The 21,520-nt window shown below is 53.1% G+C and overlaps 1 protein-coding gene across 1 annotated transcript; it reads right to left on the minus strand.

Moving 5' to 3' along the window:
* Positions 1-19,334: 19,334 nt before the first annotated feature.
* On the minus strand, positions 19,335-19,830 carry LOC131586421 (zinc finger protein 239-like; the record flags this gene model as incomplete). Its single annotated transcript, XM_058853250.1, has 1 exon — positions 19,335-19,830. A coding segment is annotated over one exon (411 nt), but the record flags the coding sequence as incomplete, so codon positions are not given.
* Positions 19,831-21,520: the final 1,690 nt, after the last annotated feature.

Here is a 21,520-nt window from a genome sequence, read left to right on the forward strand (position 1 = left end):
CCCACTGAGGGCAGGGACTGCCAAAGGCTCCCCAGGGACTGGCGAGAGCAGATCCTGGAGGCCAGGATTGCCGGGAGCCAAAGGCTCTGAGCAGGGAACTGCAATGCTGAGCAAGCCCTGGCTGGGTTGGAGGAAGCAGAAAGGCCAAGCCCTGAGCCCAGGCCTGGCACAGCAGGGCCTGTCCCTCACGGGTGGCTCGGGGCTCTTTGTGGGGCAGTGGGATGTGAGGGGCAGCAAGGACAAATGCCATAAACCTGTGTGACACTCCAGATCCTTATGGAACCAAGAGGCCAGTGTGACACTGTGGTAAGTTGTGGAACCACGGGGATCATTGTGGCACTCTTGGGCCCATGGAACCAAGGGGACAGTGGGACACTGTTAGGCCTCATGGAAACAAGAGGTCACTGTGAGCCTGCAGGGCTGTAACACCCCAGAACACTTCAATGCTGGTGGTAACCAAAGGTTCCTGTGCTTGAATTTGGTGCACAGGAGAAACACCCACCAGATCTTCTCAACATGGACAGATGTAAAGAATATTCTTGGTAGGAAGGGACCCACAAGGACCATCAAGTCCAACTCTTAAGTGAATGGCCCACACAAGGATTGAACCCACAGCCTTGCTGATACTGGCACCATGCTCTGACCAACTGAGCTAAGAGGTTAAAATGACACAAAATTGAACTGGCAAAATATAGACAATCAAGGAACTATGGCAAATGGTTTAATACAACATCCAATTGAACATAAAACTCTTACCATAGCATTAACTTTGCAAGCTTAGCTCCTTTAACCCAAAAGTGTTAACCCTTAAGATTTTGGGAAACATTAATATATCCAAAAATGTTCCAGGTACGTAAGAGAAGAAGGAGAATAAAAGGAGACCAGAAAGACAGAAGATCTACAGAAAAATACTTCCCAGATGATCCCAGTCACTCTCACTGCAATTGCAGTCATTCCCATGAATGAGCTGTTGCACTCAGTCACCCCCAGTATGGTTCCAGTCACTCCCAGATCCTCCCAGCATGATTCCAGTCATGGCCAGAGTGACTCCCTGTCACTCCCAGGATGGGCCCAGTTGCTCCCAGTCACCTGCAGTATGGTTCCAGTCACAGCCAGCACCTTTCCATTCCCTCCCAGTATGATCCCAGCTAATTCCACTAGGATCCTTGTATGTCCCCAGCATGGGCACAGCTGCTCCCAGGATTATCTTGTGTGTTTCCAGTTGCTCCCATTTACCTGTGGGACTGTGGTATCAGTCTCTCCCAGTCTATCCCAGTTCTTCCTACTCACTCCTCAGGTGCTTCCAGCCTGATCCCAGTTGCTCCCAGCCACTCCCAGTCACCCTGAGTGCAGTCCCAGTTGCTGCCAGTATGGTCCCAGTCCTTCCACACATGGCCCAGCTGCTCCCAGTTGCTCCCAGTAGGATGCCAGTTGACCTCAGCGTGGTTCCAGTCACTCCCTGTTCCTCTCAGTGTGATCCCAGTTGCACCCAGTTGCCCCCAGTACAGTCCCAGTCCCTCCACAGATTATCCCAGCTGCTCCCAGCACAGTCCCAGTCATGCCCAGTTGCCCCCAGTGCAGACCCAGTCACTCCCAGTTGTTCCCAGTTGTCCCCAGCATGGTTCCCATTGTTCCCAGTGTGTTCCCAGTCATCCCCAGTATGATCACAGACACTCCCAATATGTCCCAGTTTCCCTCAGCATGTCCATAGCCATTCCCAGACACTCCCAGTAATCCCAGTCAGGTGCTTGTTATCCCAGTATGATCTCACGCCCAGTATATCCCAGTGGAGCTGGGATTCACTGCCTGAATTTACAGCCCCCCATCCGTGGGATCATTACCCCCCATCCCACAGGTGACCAGGGAGGGGGATCTTGGCCCAGATATCCTGGGGGGGTCCCTGGGTTGGGTTTTTGAGCGTGATGATTGGAGAATGAAGAACTTCCAAAGCTGAGTGGAAAATGCCCTTTGGGGGACATTTGAGGTTCCCAGTGGCAGCTCCTGGCAGAGGCAGCCTGGAGGAGCAGAGTCCTGTGTCCCCCAGGACACCAAAATTGGGAGCCCAGAGAGGGGGAGCGCCACAATTCGCGGGAGCCTCAATTGCCTGGAGAGGGGCAGGGGGCCCTCAATGGACCCCCTGCAACCCCAAGAAGGGAATAAGGGGAACAGGGACCCTGGGACCCCATAATCTTTCAGCATTCCCTAAGTGGGGAGATGGAAATGGGGGAACTGTTTAGATTCCTGGCACTCCCAGCAGCCTGGGCAGGGCAGGGACCGAGTAGATGGGGGACCCCCAGTACAAGCGTGACTCCCAGGAGCTGGGACAGGGGGGAAACCCTGAACACCAAAAGGGAGAGAACAGAGATAGGGAAATCCTGCATGGCCTTTTTAGGGCTGAATTTTGGTGGTGTAAAAGTTTTAAGACCCCATGTCATAGGTTGCAATGCAAGATGTAACCAAAAGTATGTATTCTATCACCATCTGTTAAAACCTGGTAGAGCAGTTTTTTTTATCTATTTCATGACCCATCCCTGGGGGATGTCTTCTGTTAATGGGCCAGCTGTTAAAACCAGGTGGGGCAGTGTTCTTTATCTCTTCCACCACCCATCCTCCCTCCAGGGGGATATCTTCTGTTAATGGGCCATTGAGTCTCACTGCATGACTGATAAAATGACATCATCCCATTGTGAGATGCTCCACCCAGGGGGAGGAGCCAAGCATTCCTGCATGGATATAATCAGAGCATCAGAACACCACAGGCAGTCTTTCTGCACTGGATTCCCAGAGGAGAGACCGGACCCATCTACAGCACCAGAACTTCAGAGGTAAGCTACAATCTTCTACGGGATCATTGCTTAAACAGAACCACATCTGTCACTCCAGGAGGAGTGCAGCCACTTTTTAATCGGAGTGCTTCCAAAACCCTGACCAATGGGATGTAAGGTTGTATTTGCATCTGTCAGTGGGTTGCTTCTGTGTGTTTTTTTATTTTTTGTTGTTGTTCTTGTTTTTTTGTCCTGCTGCATTTTCATTTTCCTTTCTTTAATAAAGAACTATTATTTCTATTCCTATATCTTTATTTGAGAGCACTTTGATATCAAGATTATAAAAATTCGGAGGGGGTGGTTTGTTTCCATTTTTATCAATTTCAGTGGAGATTTCTGCCTTCCTTAGCAAACACCTTTCCTTTCAAACCAAGCCACCCCAGATATCCGGTGACTTCTAGAGATGGACTTGGAAAAATGGAACTTCAAACTGAATGTTGCTCATTCGTTGTTTTCTCCTAAACCAGGATTTCTCATTCCCAAACCTTGGCCAGATGGAGAAGGAGGCTGCGAGGAAGAGGAAGATGCCCCAGGACACCCAGACAGGTGAGGAGGAAGTCAGTGCCCCTTTCCCCCTCTCTCCTGCTCCATCTCCCAGCCCAGCCTGGCCCCCGGCTGCAGGACAACCCCGCTGCCGACGCCGTCCTGCCGGGGACGCACTGGGGGGATCTCCTTCCCCTTCCCTCTGGCACGGAGGCAAATCCCATCCTCTCCTTGTCCTTCCTCCCCCAGACAAGGAGCTGAGAATGGCGACCAGGGAGGACAAATCCCCACGGCGGAAACACGTGGAAGATGCTGATTTCAGCAGCTCTGCGATGCAGGAATCCAATGCGGAGGAAAAGCCCCACAAAACTGCACGGGAGGAGTGGCTCCACACCCAACCCAGGGTGTCCTTTCTAAGAAGGAGGTAATATGTGGCCAGGATGAGCCAGTAGGTAGTGTTTAGGTTTTCCCTGTAAATACTTTGTCTTATCCCTTCTGTTATCCAAGTTGTTTCTGTTCATGTTCATTCCTCATCTCACTGCTGTTCTCAATAAATTGTTCTTATCCCAGCATGGGATCTTTGCCTTTTCTGCTTTCCATGGGAGGTGGGAGGGAAGCGAGCGGCAGCATGGTTTCAGTGGGAGCAGGAAATTGGGGAATGCCATTCCTGAAGCCCAGCCCATGGAAACCGAGCATCCCAGCTGGTGCCAGGCCTGATTGCCATGGCAGCAGGCTTGGGAGTGGGTCCCTGGCTGGGGGCTGCAGGAACCTCTTCCCTCTGGTGCCCAGGGACAGGAGTGGAGGGAGCGGCTGGAGCTGAGGCGGGCAGGTTTAGGCTGGATGTGAGGAAAAGGTTTTTCCCGCGAGGCTGCTGGGGCACTGAACAGGCTCCCCAGGGAAGGCTCCCAGCTCCAGGGCTGGCTGAGCTCCAGCAGCGTTTGGCCAGCGCTGCCAGGCCCAGGCTGGGATTGTTGGGGTGTCCTGTGCAGGGCCAGCAGTTGGACTGGAGGATCCCCATGGGTCCCTCCCAACTCAGCCAATTCTGTGGCTCTGTGATCCCATGAGCCTGGGGATGGGACTGCAAATGGTTGCCATGGCAACGGGCTGTGGCTCCAGGCATGAGCTGGTGTCCATGGCAAACAACCCTGGCATGGGGTCTCCATGGAGCTGCCAAGGGACTGACCATAGCAACAGGGGCTGTGATGGTTGCCATGGAAACAGGCCACTGCAATGGTGCAGATGTTGCCAAGGGAACAGACCACAGCAGAGAGACAGCTCTGGCCAGGAGCAGCTCCTGAGCACAGCCCAGCAGGGCTGGGGCCCTGCCAGGGCAGCTCAGGGACACGAGCAGGCCCAGACAGAGTTCCCAGGGGCTCAGCACTGGCAGGGGCTGGGGGATGTCCCAGAGGGGGCTGTGTCCCAGCAGCACCTCTGTGGCTGTGTCCTGGAGCCCCAGAGCAGCTGTGATGTCAGAAAGGGGCTGTGTGACAGCTCAGAGTGGGTTGTGTGAGGTCACAGCTGGGGCTGTGACATGACAGAGTTTGTTGTGTGAGGTCACTGGGCAGCTATGGCATCATAGAGGGGACTGTGTGATGTCACAGAGAAGGCTGTGACATCATGGCATGGCTGTATGACATCATAGACCTGGTTGTGAGGTCAAAGTATGTGCAGTGACATTACAGGGTATCTGTATGACATCACAGAGATGGTTGTGTGTCATCACTGATGGGGTTATGACATCACAGAGTTGGCTGTGACATCATGAAGGATGGTGTGAGGCCACAGAACAGACACTGCCATCATAGAGGGTGGCTCTGTGACATCACAGACCAGGATGTGACATCACAGAACAGACTGTGACATCACAGGTTGAATTTTTGACATCATAGTCTTCTGTGACATCACAGTACAGCTGTATGACAACACATGACAACATCCCAGAGTTGGCTCACTTAACAGAGCTCAAACTTAACAGGACTTCAGTTATACCTTAACCTTAACTGAAACCTGAAATGTCACAATTTAGCAAAACAACAGCATTTACTGTATTTAACCTAACTTATAACCTATGACTTAGCGAAGTAGCAGAGGAATAATACTAAACAGTATTTAAATTAGCTTATAATTTATATTAAACATAACAATGGAGCAAAAGAAGAACACTAGGCAGCATTTAACTTATCTAGGTTATACCTCATGACTTACCCTCACTCACAGGCCTGACTGACTGAGATCTCCAAGTCACTCCAGCCCCTCTGAGAGCAGCATTTCTGCCACATTTTCCAGGGCACAGCACTGGTGTGTGCACACAGACACAAAGAGGCAGTGCAAGGCAGCTGTGAGAAATTCCCCTGCAGGGCAGGGAAATGCTCCCTGTGGATGCTTTGGCATCTCCCCAGCGGGCGAAGGGCTGAGCCTGGAGGAGTGGGGGGATCGGCCCAGGCTCCGTCCTTGTTCGGGGATGCCCCGAGTGCAGCAAACAGGAGAGTTCCCGGCTCACAGAGGCCCCACTCAGAGGGAGGTGGCTGGCCCAGGAGAGCTGCAAGGGGCTCCTTTTGGAGCGCTGTTTGTAGGGCCCCAAGAGAGGGGCTTCAGGCACAGCAATGTTTCATCCTGGCCACACTTGGCATCAACAGCTTTCTTTGCAAGGCTGAGAACAGGGATGTTGTGCCACGCAGGGAACAGAAACAGTTCCCAGGGCTGCTCCTGAAGCAAGCAGGAGCTGCTTGGGCAGCAGCAGTGCCTGGGAGCAGACATTGTTTCTGATGAGCTGCAGAGGAGATGAGCCCAGGGGCTGTTGGCCAAGGCCCAGGCCCAAGGAGCATTTCTCAGCTGGCAGGGCGGCCTGAGAAGGGGAGGGGGGAATGCACCAGCACAGGGCCCCATGGAACCAAGGGGCAGTTGTGACACTGTGGGGCACCATGAAATAAACAAAGCATTGTGACACTGTGAGGCCTCATGGAACAGTGAGACCATTGTGGTCCCCACAGAACCAAGAGGACCATTGGGATACTGTGGGGCCTCGTGAAACCAAGAGGCCTTTGTGACACTGCAGGGCTGCATGGAACCAATGGTCCATTGTGACATTGAGGGGCTGTAAGAGACAGTCCAAAGACTCTGTCATCTGTCTCACAACCGTCTCAAGAACAGAGACTGAGACCCTGAATATCACAAGGGACTTGGTTTGGGGGTTTGGGCCTAGCTGAGGTGGATGTTTGCTAAGTGATTGTTTGCAGGTGGTTGCACGGTACACTGCCCTCGATCCTGCTGGCGAGCAGAGGTTTGTGAGTGGTACCCTGTGCAATGGGTTTCTATGACTCATGGCCCTCATTCCTGCTGGTGGACAAAGGCTTGCAAGGTGTGGTTTGCTCTGTACCCTACACCTGCCCCCTGCACCATGGAATCCATCACAATGCTCATCAATCTCCTCTGGTTTTGGCCCTGCGCCCCTCGCTTTGCAAAAGACTATAAAATTATACCCCAAACTTACCTTCCTTTGAGATCTCCCCAACAAACAGAAGACTCTGGGTTGTTGGACGGCTGAGTGGACTTCGATGTTGGTAGCTATAATCCCCTTACTCTCTGTTCCTTATGCTTTGCTTTCTCTTCTTTTAGCTCTATTGCATATTAGTGCTGATGAGCACTCAATAAAGTGTGTTTTCTTGTTTAAGTCCTTGGTTTGCTGATAATCTTTTGTACTCTAAGATCCAACAAAAGAATCCCACTTTGCAGATTGTGACGGGGCCACTGTGGCACCGTGGGGCTACATGGAAGCACAGAGTCCATGGTGACAGTCGGGGTCCTCGTGGAACCACAGAGGCCACTGTGACACTGCTGGGCCTTGTGGAACCAAGGGGTCACTGTGGAACCAAGGAGACCCTGGTGAGACCCTGGGCCCCAGTGGGATCAAGGGGCCATTGTTCCATTGCAAGGACGGCTGGAACTAAGGGAACACCTGTGACACTGTGGTGCCCCATGGAACCAAGGGTCCCTGGTGACACTGCAGGATCTTGTGTAACCAGGCCCCATGTCCTGGTGACACTGCAGGATCTTGTATAACCAGGACTCCATTGTGGCACTGCACCACCAAGGGATTCATTGTGACACTCTGAGGCCTCATGGAACCAAGAGGCCCCTGTGACACTGCAGGGCCTTGTGGAACCATGCAGAGCATTGTGACAGAGCAGGACCTCGTGTCATGATGGGCCCATTGGGACACTGCAGGGCCCCATGGAACCAAGGGGCCAGTGTTGCTCCTCAGGGACTCCTGGAATGAAGGAAAATTGTTTGACACTGTGGTGCCCCTTGGGACCAAGAAGCCATGGTGACACTGTGGAACCAAGGAGAGCATTGCTGCACTGAGAGACCTCATGGAACCAAGGATCCACTGGGACACTGCAGAGCCCAAGGATCCAAGAGACTTTGTGATACTGAGGGGTCCTATGGAACCAAAGGGACACTGTGACCCTGGGAGGCTTCATGGAATCTTGGAGACCATTGTGACACTCTAGGGCCCCATGGAACCGTGGTGACACCAGGTTGTCTGGGAGTGTTGATGTGCTGCAGGGTAGGAGGGCTCTGCACAGGGACCTGGACAGGCTGGATCCAGGGCCCAAACCCAACAAGGTGAGGTTTAACAAGTCCAAGTTCCAGGTCCTGCACTTTGGCCCCAACAACCCCTGCAGTGCTACAGGCTGGGGACAGAGTGGCTGGACAGCAGCCAGGCAGAAAGGGACCTGGGGCACTGATGGACAGCAGGCTGGGCATGAGCCAGCAGTGTGCCCAGGTGGCCAAGAAGGCCAATGGCCCCTGGCCTGGATCAGGAACAGTGTGGCCAGCAGGAGCAGGGCAGGGATTCCTCCCCTGTACTTGGCACTGGTTGGGCAGCACCTCGAGTGCTGTGTCCAGTTCTGCTCACCCCCAATTTAGGAAGGACATGGAGGGGCTGGAACATGTCCAGAGAAGGGCAACAAGGGTGGTGAGGGGTCTGGAGCACATGTCCTGTGTGGACAAGCTGATGGAACTGGGATTGTTTATCCTGCAGAAGAGGAGGCTCAGGAGAGACAAGGTGATGTCAGAGCACAAGTTGGACTTAATGATCTCCAAGGTCTTTCCAGCCTCTCTGATTCTGTGATTCCCTGAAACCACCGTTGGAGCAGGTACAAGATGAGCCCTGGGCCTCTTCTTCAGAAGGACCAGCAGCCCAGGTCCCTCAGCTTCTCCACACAGGCCCCAAAGCTCATCCTGTCAGTCCTGCAGGGCCTCTGCAGCTCCGCCTCATTGCCCAGAACAGGGAGCCCCACAGCCAGATATGGCAGCCCAGATGTGCCCCCCTGGCCTGTGCTACCTCCGGCAAGGGAGCAGCACGAGGCACTGCAGGACCCTGCAGACAATTCCTGGAGCACTTGTAGGATGATCCTGCTCCCCAAGGGACGTTCCCATGGTGCCAAGTGGGGAACTGAAATGGGCAGTGGGGCCAGAGAGGAAAGGGCAAACAGGGATGGGCTGTTTGCAGGGCAGGGAAGAGGGGTGTAAAATAATAAGAAATCTGGAGCAGGAAGAGTAAAGAAAGCAAAAATGAAGCAAAAAAAATGCTCAGGGCAGTTTGGGGGTGGCTGCCAGACAGCCCTGGCTCTGAGCTACAACATCTGCAGTGGCACAGGAAACTCACAGCTCATGGGAACAAACTTTCTGTGTGACTTCAGAGGCCACTACAACCCTGAGTGGTTTCCCTCCCGTCCCCCAGCCCTTCCTGGCCCCAGGGGCTGATGGCATTTGTGCTCCCTCAGGTTCATCTCCCCACAGCAGCACCATGGGGGTGCTGACGCCTGCTCTGGGCAGTGCAAACAGGGGCTCCTGAGCCAGTGCTGCCGTGTCTGTGCCTGCAAGGATGCGGCACCTCTCTGAGCTGGGGGAGAGCCCAGGGCTGCACAGGGGGGATGTTGTTGGCAGCTCCATGAGGACGCTCTGGGACGCTGCCCTGGGGTGTCCAGCACAGTGGGGATGGATCAGCCCCTGCTCTGCTGCTCCTTCCCATCTCCCCCAGGGACCTTGCAGAGCCCCAGCCATGCTGTTTGCCCCCAGCCTGCCCACGGCCACCCTGGGTCTGCTCACGGGGGTTTTCTGAGCTTTGGCCTGGGCGTGTTCTTGAGAGAGCCTGGGCAAGGAGCCTGGAGCCCCCAGGCCCTGCCCTGAGGCGTCAGCGCTGCCCCAGCAGTGCCCATGGCCTGTCCCTGCTGCAGCCCCGGCACTGCCACCCCCAGGGCTGTGCCCGGCCCCGAGAGCACTCAGGCCCTGCAGCAACACCAGGGCCAGGAGGGCAGCGGGGCAGTGGCACGGGAGCAGCACTGGCAACACCAAGTGCTGCTGCTCCTGGGCACAGCTGCTGTGCCAGCACTGATCTGCCCCAGCTCTGCACACAGACACTGCTGCTGCAGCTCCAGAGAAGGGAACAAAAGGGGGATCTCTGGAGAAAACTTTGCTGGGAGATCCTTTACTTCATTTAAAAGCACCAAAAGCACAGCCCCTCATGAACACAGTCTGTGGCCACAGGGATGGTGGAGAGAAACAAAATGAGAAATGGCACAAACAATGGTATTTTATTTTGGACAAGATCTATAAATTAAAACAAAGGAAACATCCAAAATGAGACGAACAAGAAGTATCAAACATTACTTTTATTACAAGTGACTGGCAGAAACTGGCCAGCAGTTTAATGTTTCCGAAACCATCCAGTCATCAGTGTCCACACTGCAGCCTTGAGCTCCTGGTTCCTCAAGCTGTAGATGAGGGGGTTCAGGGCTGGAGGCACCACTGAGTACAGAACTGACACTGCCAGATCCAGGGATGGGGAGGAGATGGAGGGAGGCTTCAGGTGAGCAAACATGATAGTGCTGAGGAACAAGGAGAGCACGGCCAGGTGAGGGAGGCAGGTGGAAAAGGCTTTGTGCCATCCCTGCTCAGAGGGGATCCTCAGCACAGCCCTGAAGATCTGCACATAGGAGAAAACAATGAACACAGAACAACAAAATGATAAACTGGCAGTAATCACAAGAAATCCAAGTTCCCTGAGGTAGGATTTGGAGCAGGAGAGCTTGAGGATCTGTGGGATTTCACAGAAGAACTGGCCCAGGGTATTGCCATGGCACAGGGGCAGGGAAAATGTATTGGCTGTGTGAAGCAGAGCATTGAGAAAGCCACTGGCCCAGGCAGCTGCTGCCATGTGGGCACAAGCTCTGCTGCCCAGGAGGGTCTCATAGTGCAGGGGTTTGCAGATGGACACGTAGCGGTCGTAGCACATGATGGTCAGGAGAAAATACTCTGTTGCAGCACAGAAAACCAAAAAAAATACTTGTGCCACACATCCTGTGTAGGAGATGTCTCTGGTGTCCCAGAGGGAATTGTGCATGGCTTTGGGCACAGTGGTACAGATGGAGCCCAGGTCAGTGAGGGCCAGGTTGAGCAGGAAGAAGAACATGGGGCTGTGCAGGTGGTGGCTGCAGGCTACGGCGCTGATGATGAGGCCGTTGCCCAGGAGGGCAGCCAGGGAGATGCCCAGGAAGAGGCAGAAGTGCAGGAGCTGCAGCTGCTGCGTGTCTGCCAGTGCCAGCAGGAGGAAGTGGCTGATGGAGCTGCTGTTGGACATTTGCTGTGGCTGCACATGGGGACCTGTTCATGGACAAAGGACAGTGGCAAGTCAGGAGAGGCTGCTTTGAGTCAAACTTGGGCCATTCCCTGTAGACTGTCCCGCTGGGACTCACCCACCCTTGTTCCTGCTCTGGGAAAACTTCACCCAGGTCCCTGACTGAGCTCCAGCTGTGCTGTCTGAGTGTGCCAGGAGCAGCCAGGCCTGTGCCTGGGGGCTCTCCAGGAGCCATCCCTGCCCTGCTGCCCTGGGTTTGTAGCCATGCTGGAGAGGGACATGGCTGGAAATTCAGGATATGTCGGGGCATTACTCCTAATGCAGATGGGCCTCTTGCCATCTGCATACACACTTCTCAAGTATAGCAGGAGTTGGTTTTACAAATTGTTTTCCTACCCACAAATCATTCCTGTTTCTCTGAGGTTAGAAATCCCCAGCATTTCTGCTGCACTCAGAGTTTCCCACTGAGAGATGTGAGAGGCAAAGGATTCCTTGTGCCTTAGGGAAGGTGAGGGGCTGGATGGGCTTGTTCCCAACTGCCCTGGGTTTGCACCTTTGGCTGGAATCAGAGCACAATCACACTCCTGTGTCACCCTGGCATAAACCAGAGCCTGCCCAGAGCAGAGGGATCCCTGAATGTCTCATCCTCTCTAAAGGTCTCTGGGCAAGGTCTCAGCACCCCCGTCTGCCAAGGACACTCACAGCTCCCTTGGCAGAGCCAACAGCATTTCCTCACCTGTGGCATCTCTGCCCTTCCCCGTGGGACATTCAGGGAACTCTGAGAGGCTCTGGCACAGATTTGCAGCCAGGAGGGCAGCTCAGAGCTTGGAAGGACACAGCAAGGAGATCCCCAGGTGTGCCCATGATGGGATCTCAGGGAGGGAGGCTCAGCTCATTCCCCTTTCCCATGGACTGCTTTGCCCACAGCCCCACAGGTCACAGGGAAGCTGGGACACCCCATTCCCATGGACACACCTGCCTGGCAGCAATCCCAAGGGCAGGGCCTGACTCAGCTGCTGCAGATGCCAGAGGCTCCCTGAGAGCCCCAGATACCAATGACAATATCAGAGCAGTGCATTTAGGCTGTTTAGGAGGCTCCCAGCAGAGAGACTGAGCACCCAAACTTACAATTCTGGCAAATCTGTAAATGTTCAGATATTACTTTGATAATCCTGGCGTATCTCTTTCAACTCAGAATGTTCTGTGATTCTGGGATTACAATTTCTCTTCTGCTTATCCCTTGTTATCTAAAATAAAAAGAGAAAAAAACTCCTTGCAACAGTGTTAGAACAGTAAAGTAAGAAACAGACTTTTATTGAAAGCTTCCAGGTGTCCAAGTGGAGATGTGGGACACCCGGCCCCTTATTTCAACAATTTATTAAGGTTGACTAATTAGGATATTTAACAGAAACATTCAATAGGAGATTCAGTTGCCCCAGTTACACACCCTAGGGTCAACCCACTGGAGCAGGTCCAAGGGCTACTTTGCCCCACTTTCTGTTATGACTGTTCATATTCTGGTTAAAAAACAATATGTTCTTCTTGTAGCTCCTCTCCCTGATGATAAGACTATTTAGTATTTCAGAAATGTATTTAGAAGATGAGATTATTGTTCTAAAATCTAAGAGAAAGGTTAGGAAACATACTAGAGTTAATTAAGGATAATAGTTATATAAGTATATAATAGTAGTTTAATAGAGTTAATTAAGGATTCTAATTTTATATCTATATAGTAATAGTTTACAGACCTAAAAATATATTAAAAAATTATAAAAAGCAAAAATCTTTTTGTCATCATCCCAGCTTTCCCACCCTGCTTAAAGAAAGAAATTGAAAACAATCTCAGGAAAGCTCCTGATCTTGACAGCAATCCGAGTCTCAGCTTCTTTTGGGAAGTGTCCTCCGGAGCTGTGCCCAGGCAGGTCTGGAGCTGGAAGCAGCCCTGCCCCACACAGCCCCTCTCAGCAGCAGCACCTGCCCTGCTCAGGGTGGCTCCTTCCCCCCACAGCTTCTCCCCAGCGCTGGGAGCAGCTCCCCGGGTCGGCTGAGAGCTGTCCCTGGCAGGCAGCAGAGTCCCTGCCCCAGCACAGCGCCCTGGGCTGCAGGACCCTGCTCTGCAGGACAGCCCTGGGCACCCCTGGCTGCTCTACACAAGGGACAGGCAGAGAATGTACTCACAGAGTCTGTAGGCACTGGGATGTTCCAGCTTGAGGAGATGCCTCCAGGAGCTGCAGCTGCATTGTCCTGCAGCCAGAGGCTTCCTGTGTCAAGGGCTGGCAGTGATTCTGCCCCAGGCACTTCTCAGCACCTTCCCAGCCCTGACTGATTGAAGCTCTCTGTGCCTCTGGGCTGTGCCCAGGGTGGCTGCAGGCAGTGCCCCAGCCCTGCTGGGCTGGCAGAAGAGCTGCTCAGCAAGAGAAATGTGCTTTTGAAGCTCTTCTTGGTTTCCAGGAGCTGCCTCTGTGCCAGGAGCCTGGCCCAGCTCAGCAGCACAGACACAGCATCAGGACTTTAATGAGCCTCTTGGGGCTTTGTGCTGAGGCCCTGAACATCAGTCCCTGAGAGGGAGGGGAAGAAAGCTCTCAAGAACTCCAAGTCAGAATCCAACTCCAAAGTTTCTTTCACTTTTAATGGGTCCCACTGAGGGACATGACTGAGAAAGTGTCCCCAGGCCCCAGGCAGAGCAGAGAACTGGAGGCACTGATGACAGCTGGGGACAAAGAGAAGCCAAGTCTTGGTGCCCTGGGCCACAGCAGCCAATGCTGTGCCAGCAAGGGCTGTGAGGAGACACCTTGTCCTGAGGCCCTGGGGCCTCCTGGCACAGCCCCAGCAAGGCTGGCCACTGTCACCCCCTTGGCCTGCCCTCAGCATCCCCACTAGCCCACATGCCAGTGGCCTCAGGGATCTGCTGGAAGGAGTCCCTGGGGAGCCTTGCTCAGGAATGGCCCTGGGGGGCTCCTTCATGCTCCCAGGGACTGCAGCTTTTTCAAAGGACTTTGGCTTTTGCTTTGGAGTCTTTGAGAGCTTTGTGCAATCCTGGCCTCCAATTATCTGCTGTAATTAGTCCCTTGAGAGGCTTTGTCAGTAACAACACTCAGTGGGCTCATTAATGCTTCAAGGTACTTCAGGTTCTTAAGGTACTTTCCTTTTTCCTTCCCACACTGAGTCTCTGAGAAGTTTGTGCAATCATGGCTCCAATTATCTGCTTTAATGAGTCCCTTGGGAGCTTTGCATTGACACTCAGTGGGGCTCATCAATACTTTGAGATACTCAGGGTTTTTTCAGCTACTTTGGATTTTCCATCCCACACTGAGTCTCTGAGAGGTTTTTGTGCAATCCTGGCCTCCAGTTCTCTCCTCCAAGGAGTCCATGAGGAGCCTGTGTTGGGGATGGACCTCAGTGGGAACCATTAATGCGTCAAGAAACTTTGGGTTTTTCCTCTGACTTTGACTCCAGGAAAAGTTTCTGCAATCTCCTCTCAGGCCCTGAGGTTCAAGGGCTCAGCTCCAAATGCACCACGGGGCTCATTAAGATCAAAGAAATCCTAACAACCCATGTCTGTGCCTTGATTTCCCTCTGGTCTGGTGCAGTTCTTAGGAAAGTTTCTTACAATAGTTCTGTATAAATAGTTCAAAGAACTTCTAAGAAATATGTGTTCCTATTTTAAAGGTGTCTTTTATTCCTGTTCTCTTTAGAGCAGAGATGATTGCAGCATTCATTGGATATTGATCCAGGGTCTCTCCTAAGGAGGTCTGGACAGGTCAGAGAAGCTGTGCCTTGAGGTCTGACCCAGTGGGGACAACCTTGCTCCACATTCCCCAGCCCCATCCTGTCTCTCCTCACTCCCCTGGGACCTGCTTTGCTCACAGAACTGGCTGCACTCAGGCAAAGAGGGGTTTTCCTTCTTTGATTTTAGCAATCTAAAACTGCTGAGTTTCCCCATGGAAAACAGACACTCTCCTCAAGTGTGTGCCAAGTCCAAGGTGCCACCAAGGAGGTTCCCCTTCCCCAAGGCAGAACCACACAAGGAATGTTTCAGACACACAGGGAGTTCTACAATAAACACAAACCCAGAGTTGGCTGAAGGCAGAATTAGAGCAGCTGCTGAAGGACAGAGAAGCTTTGAACTCCTTGCAGCTGAAAGCACCAAGTGTGTTTTTGGGAGGTGAGTGAGTGAGGCAAGAGTGAGGGAAGGGAAATGCAGAGAGCCCTGGAAGTGTTTCTGTGCAGACAGGCTGCTGCAAGGGCAGCGTTGGACTTCTCTGGGGGGAACTGTGAGGGGGGTTTGGTGGAGAGTGACTTCCCCAGTGACCTCGAGATGTCACACAGCCACCTGTGATGTCACAGCCCACTCAGTGGTGTCACACAACCTGCCCCGGGATATCACACCACCTTTCTGTGATGTCACATCTCTTCCTATATGCCACAAAACTATCTCGTGATGTCACATAGCCTCCTGTGATGTCACACAGCCACATTTGATGTCATTGTTCACTCTATGATGTCACAGTCAGCACTGTGATGTCATACAACCTGTCCTGAGATGTCACATGGCTCTTCTATGATGTCATTGCCCACTCTAGGATTTCATATCACAACCATGTGGTGTCACAGTCTGCTCTGTGATGTCACAACCCTCTCTGTGATGCTGTACAACTAACCTCTAATGTCACAGTGCTCTCTGACATCACAACCCACTAAGTGATATCACCCAGCCCACACTGTGATGTCATAAAGCCACACTGTGATGCCACACCCTGCTTTCTGATGTCACAGAATCCCCTCTATGATGCTGTATCTGCTCAGTGACCTCACACAACAAACTCTGTCATGTCACAGCCCCATCTGTGACCTCACACAACCCACTCGGAGCTGTCACACAGCCCCTTTCTGACATCACAGCTGCTCTGGGGCTCCAGGACACAGCCACAGAGGTGCCGCTGTGACACAGCCCCCTCTGGGACATCCCACAGCCCCTGCCAGTGCTGAGCCCCTGGGAGCTCTGTCTGGGACTGCTCGTGTCCCTGAGCTGCTCTGGCAGGGCCCCAGCCCTGCTGGGCTGTGCTCAGGAGCTGCTCCTGGCCAGAGCTGTCTCTCTGCAGCGCTGCCCTTGCCAGGAGCTGCCTCTGGGCCAGGAGCCCGGCACAGCTCAGCAGCACAGACACAGCACCAGCACTTTCATCACCCTCTCGGGCCTTTGGGGCTCTTGGCATCACACTCAGTCCCTCAGAGTGTGCTCCAGAAACTTCTCAAGAACTCAAACACAGACAGAAACACTGAAATTTCTTGTAGTTGAAATGAGAGACACGAGTGAGAAAGCATCCCCAGGTTCCAGGTAGAGCAGAAGACTGGAGGCCCTGATGCCAGCTGGGGACAAGCAAGGGAAAGGTGTCTGTGGGTGCTGAGCAAAGCTGGATGTGTTTCAGGAATGCCAAGGGCCAAGGGCTGAGCCCCAGCCCCTGGCAAGGCAGATGCTGTCCCTCCCTCATTGCTCAGGGCTCTTCCCGGGGCACTGGCATGTGGGGATGTGCAATGCCAAGGGCAGCACCATGGGGCGGCCCCTGCCAGGCTGCTGAGCAGGGACAAGGAGGCAATGAGGCCCCAGGGCTGCCAGGGTCACTTGTCCCCTGCTGGCCTCAGGCTCAGGGCCCTCAGCCTCTACCTGCTGCTTATGTGATGAGGCCTCCAAACCTGATCCTGAGAGATTTTTGGGTCCTCTGCATGGTCTGTGAAAATGGAAACACTGGTCAAAGTGATTTTCTCCCAAATCTTGCAGTGACAGAACAAGGATGAATATCTTTAAAGTGAACTAGAGTGGATTTGGTTGTTTTTAGAAGGAGGAAATATTGTACAATCAGAGTAGCACAAAACTGCAACTGCTTTTGCAGACAAATGTATGCCTCATACCAGGATTGCTCCAAGAGCAGCAGCATCTCTGTTCCACCTGACACAGTGAAAGCCCCTCCCATCCCCAAGGCTGGAATTCCTGTTGTGTGGGTTCTCTGATGTGCTGGGTGACCTCACAACCCTCCTGGCCAGAATGTCTGCTGAGGGCCAGCCAGGCTGCTGCAGTGGCACTGACCTCACAGCCATCACCACTGCAGCCATGTCCCCTGGGCCTGGCTCTCCCCTTTCCTCTGCCCCTGCCTTGTCTCTGCTGCCATGAAGAGTTGTTTCATTATTATCTTGTCCCCAGGGTGCTGGGGCCAATTGCTTCCCAGTCAGGCTCCTGGAGCAGCAGTGGCTTTTCAGAGCCCAGCCAGAAATGAGCCCTGAAGCAGCAGCTCTGCAGTGCTGGCCACCAGGCCGGGGTGCCAAGGGAGCCTTCTGGCCATGGCCTGGAAGCAGCTGCTGCTGCCAAGGTGCCTTTGGTGCCTCAGGCTGTCCCTGGCACAGCTCCCAGCATGGCACTCTGCACTTGTGCCCGAGCCCTTCCCTGGGTTGGGGCTGGCCTGGGGCTTTTCCTGCAGCAGGATCTGCCCTGGCCATGGCACAGGAAAGGCAGTTCCTGCTGGAGCAGGAGGCTGTGCCTGGAATGGGCTCAAACAACTCCAGCAAGGCCCTGTTTACTTCAAAATTGCTTCCTAGAGCACTATAGTCTAATAATTGTTATAGCTCCTATACTGTGGACTAAATAACTCTTTTTCTTTATTTACTCTGTGGTGTAAATAAATCATCTTCAGAATCAGTCACAGTGGTATTTATATAAATATATCTGATATTCCATTGTTAATCGTGTGGGACAAATTGCATTACGGTTCAATTCTACATGTCCAATATTTACACATAAACCTCTGACAAACTCGGGCTGGGATTGAATCCAGCTGCTCCCAGTCTCCTCACTTAGACGAAATTTAAAAGTCTAGGTGACTTGGAGGAGTTTGAGAATCCATGGTGGCTGTTTGGTGTCATTTCTCCACCTCATGACTCAGCAGGAGTTTCTCCAATAAAGAAATAAAGCTTTTGCCTGAAGCTCCCACTCTGCCCATGACAGGAAGCCCTGGAAGTGTCTGTGACATCCCGGCTCTTTGGCAGCCTGGGGACTCCTGGGATGTCACCGTGGAGCCCTCGGGAGTGCCTGTGACAGAGCGGTGCCTTTGCAGCCCAAGGTGCTCTGGGATGTCACCATGGAATTGCTGGGACTGCATCTGACCACACGGCTCTTCAGCATCCCCAGAAACCCCTGGGAGGTCTCGGTGGAACTCCTGTCTGTGCCTGTGACATTCCGGCTCTTGAACAGCCTGGAGACTCTTGGAATGTCCCCATGGAGCCCCACTGAGGGTAACAAATCTGATCCTTGGTAGACAACCATCACCACGACCTTTTGCTATGGTCTGTTTCCATGGCAACCACAGCCCCCTGTTGCTATGGTCTGTTTCCATGACAACCATCACAGCCCCTGTTGCAAGGATCAGACCCTTGGCAGCTCCATGGAGACCCCATGCCAGGGCTGGTTGCCATGGACACCAGCTCAGGCCTGGAGCCAGAGCCCGTTGCCATGGCAACCATTTGCAGTCCCATCCCCAGGCTCATGGGATCACAGAGCCACAGAATTGGCTGAGTTGGGAGGGACCCATGGGGATCCTCCAGTCCAACTGCTGGCCCTGCACAGGACACCCCAACAATCCCAGCCTGGGCCTGGCAGCGCTGGCCAAACGCTGCTGGAGCTCAGCCAGCCCTGGAGCTGGGAGCCTTCCCTGGGGAGCCTGTTCAGTGCCCCAGCAGCCTCACGGGAAAAACCTTTTCCTCACATCCAGCCTAAACCTGCCCGCCTCAGCTCCAGCCGCTCCTCCACTCCTGTCCCTGGGCACCAGAGGGAAGAGGTTCCCACAGCCCCCAGCCAGGGACCCGCTCCCAAGGCTCCTGCCATGGCAACCAGGCCTGGCACCAGCTGGGATGCTCGGTTTCCATGGGCTGGGCTTCAGGAATGGAATTCCCCAATTTCCAACTCCTGCTAAAACTGCATCGCTGCTCTCTTCCCTCCCACCTCCCATGGAAAGCACAAAAGGCAAAGATCGCAGGCTGGGATAAGAACAATTTATTGAGAACAGCAACGAGATAAGGAACAAACAGGAACAGAAATAATTTTGATAACAGAAGGGATAAGACAAACTATTCACAGAGAAAACTAAAATGCCACCGACTGCCTCTTCCTGGCCATATATTTCCTCCTACCTGGAAAGGACACTCTTCTCCTCTGGTGAGAGAGAAGGAGTCCTTTTCCTGCCCCTGGCAATGACCTGAGATGTGATTGAATATAATGACAGGGCCATGGTCAGACTCTCATGTTCTTTGATCCCACATTATGTCATTGCCATGGGCAGGAAAAGCTACAGGTGTCTTCCCAGCATGGATCACAGGGAACATGGATCACCAGGTCTCTTCCCAATGTGGATTCGCCAAGGGGGGATGAAGCTGGAGCTGTGTAGAAAGCTCTTCGTTCACTTTGGGGCATTTACAGGGCTTCCCTTACTGGTGCCTCCGTTGGTGTCTGGTCAAGTTAGAGCTCTGGGTGAAGCTCCTCCCACACTGGGGACACTCGTAGGGCCTCTCCCCAGTGTGGATGCGCCGGTGGATGATGAGGGTGGAGTTGTGCTGGAAACCCTCCCCACACTCGGAGCAGCGGAAGGGCCTCTCATCCGTGTGAATCCGCTGGTGCACAAGGAGAGTGGAGCTGACCCGAAACCTCTTCCCACACTCGGGACACTCGTAGGGCCTCTCCCCAGTGTGGATGCGCTGGTGGACGATGAGGTGGGAGTTGTAGCTGAAGCCCTTCCCACATTCCCCACACTCGTAGGGCCATTCCCCAGTGTGGATCATCTGGTGGCAGATCAGGGTTTTCCTCTGGCTGAAGCTCTTCCCACACTCCAAGCACTTGTAGGGCTTCTCCCCATCCTGAAGCTGCTCATGGACCACCAGCTCAGAGCCCTGGCTGGATGTCTGGCTGCCGTCCCGGCACAGGGTGGGTCTTTCCTCCTCAGAGCACCCTGGGATGGGTTTGGACCCCCTCCTCCTCCGGGATCTCTGAATCTTTTCCTTCCTGCTTGACTCCTGCGCTGTGGAGCTGCTCAAAACAGCCTCTTCCATGAGGTTCTGCCGTGGGGATTTGTCCTCCCTGGTCTCCATCCTCAGCTCCTTGTCTGGAGGAGGAAGGACAAGGAGAGGATGGGATTTGCCTCCATGCCAGAGGGAAGGGGAAGGAGATCCCCCCAGTGCGTCCCCGGCAGGATGGCGTCGGCAGCGGGGTTGTCCTGCAGCCGGGGGCCAGGCTGGGCTGGGAGATGGAGCAGGAGAGAGGGGGAAAGGGGCACTGACTTCCTCCTCACCTGCCTGGGTGTCCTGGGGTATCTTCCTCTTCCTCACAGCCTTCCTCTCCATCTGGACAAGGTTTGGGATTGGGAAATCCTGGCTTGGGAGAAAACAAGGAATGAGCACAATGAGTTTGATGGTCCCTCTTTTCAATTCACTCTCTAGAAGTCGTCAGGGCATCTGAGGTATCTTGGTTTGAAAGGAAAGGTGTTTGCTAAGGAAGGCAGAAATCTCCATTGAAATTGATAAAAATGGAAACAAACCACCCCCTCCGAATTTTTATAATCTTGATATCAAAGTGCTCTCAAATAAAGATATAGGAATAGAAATAATAGTTCTTTATTAAAGAAAGGAAAATGAAAATGCAGCAGGACAAAAAAACAAGAACAACAACAACAAAAAATAAAAAATTACACAGAAACAACCCACTGACAGAGTGAGAATACAACTTTACATCCCGTTGGTCAGGGTTTTGGAAGCACTCCGATTAAAAAGTGGCTGCACTCCTCCTGGAGTGACAGATGTGGTTCTGTTTAAGCAATGATCCCGTAGAAGATTGTAGCTTACCTCTGAAGTTCCGGTGCTGTAGATGGCTCTGGTCTCTCCTCTGGGAATCCAGTGGAGAAAGACTGCCTGTGGTGTTTAGATTCTCAGATTATATCCAGGCAGGAATGCTTGGCTCCTCCCCCTGGGTGGAGCATCTCACAATGGGATGATGTCATTTTATCAGTCCTGCAGTGAGACTCAATGGCCCATTAACAGAAGATATCCCCCTGGAGGGAGGATGGGTGGTGAAAGAGATAAAGAACACTGCCCCACCTGGTTTTAACAGCTGGCCCATTAACAGAAGATATCCCCCAGTTCTGAGGGATGGGTCATGAAAGAGATAAAGAAAAGTGCCCCAGCAAGTTTTAACAGATGGTGATAGAATAAGTAAGTTTGGCTATATCTTGCATTGCAACCCAAGACATGGGGTCCAAACAAACTTCCCAAATGCCAAGATTCGGCCCTGAAAATGCCTCCCAGGAGTTCCCCATCTCTGGTCTCTCCCCTTTGGTGTTCAGGGGTTCCTCCCTGTCCCAGCTGCTGGGGGTCAGGTTTGTACTGGGGGGTTTCCTCTCTACTTGGTCCCTGACCTCTTCAGGCTGCTTAGAGTGCCCAGAATCCAAAAAGTTTCACCTGTTTCCATATCCCCACTTAGGGATGCTGGGTCTCCCAGGGTCACTTCTCCCCTTATTCCCTTCTTGGGTCTGCAGGGGGT

Source organism: Poecile atricapillus, chromosome 19 (genome assembly GCF_030490865.1).
Source record: "Poecile atricapillus isolate bPoeAtr1 chromosome 19, bPoeAtr1.hap1, whole genome shotgun sequence".
NCBI classification, from domain to species: Eukaryota; Metazoa; Chordata; class Aves; order Passeriformes; family Paridae; genus Poecile; species Poecile atricapillus.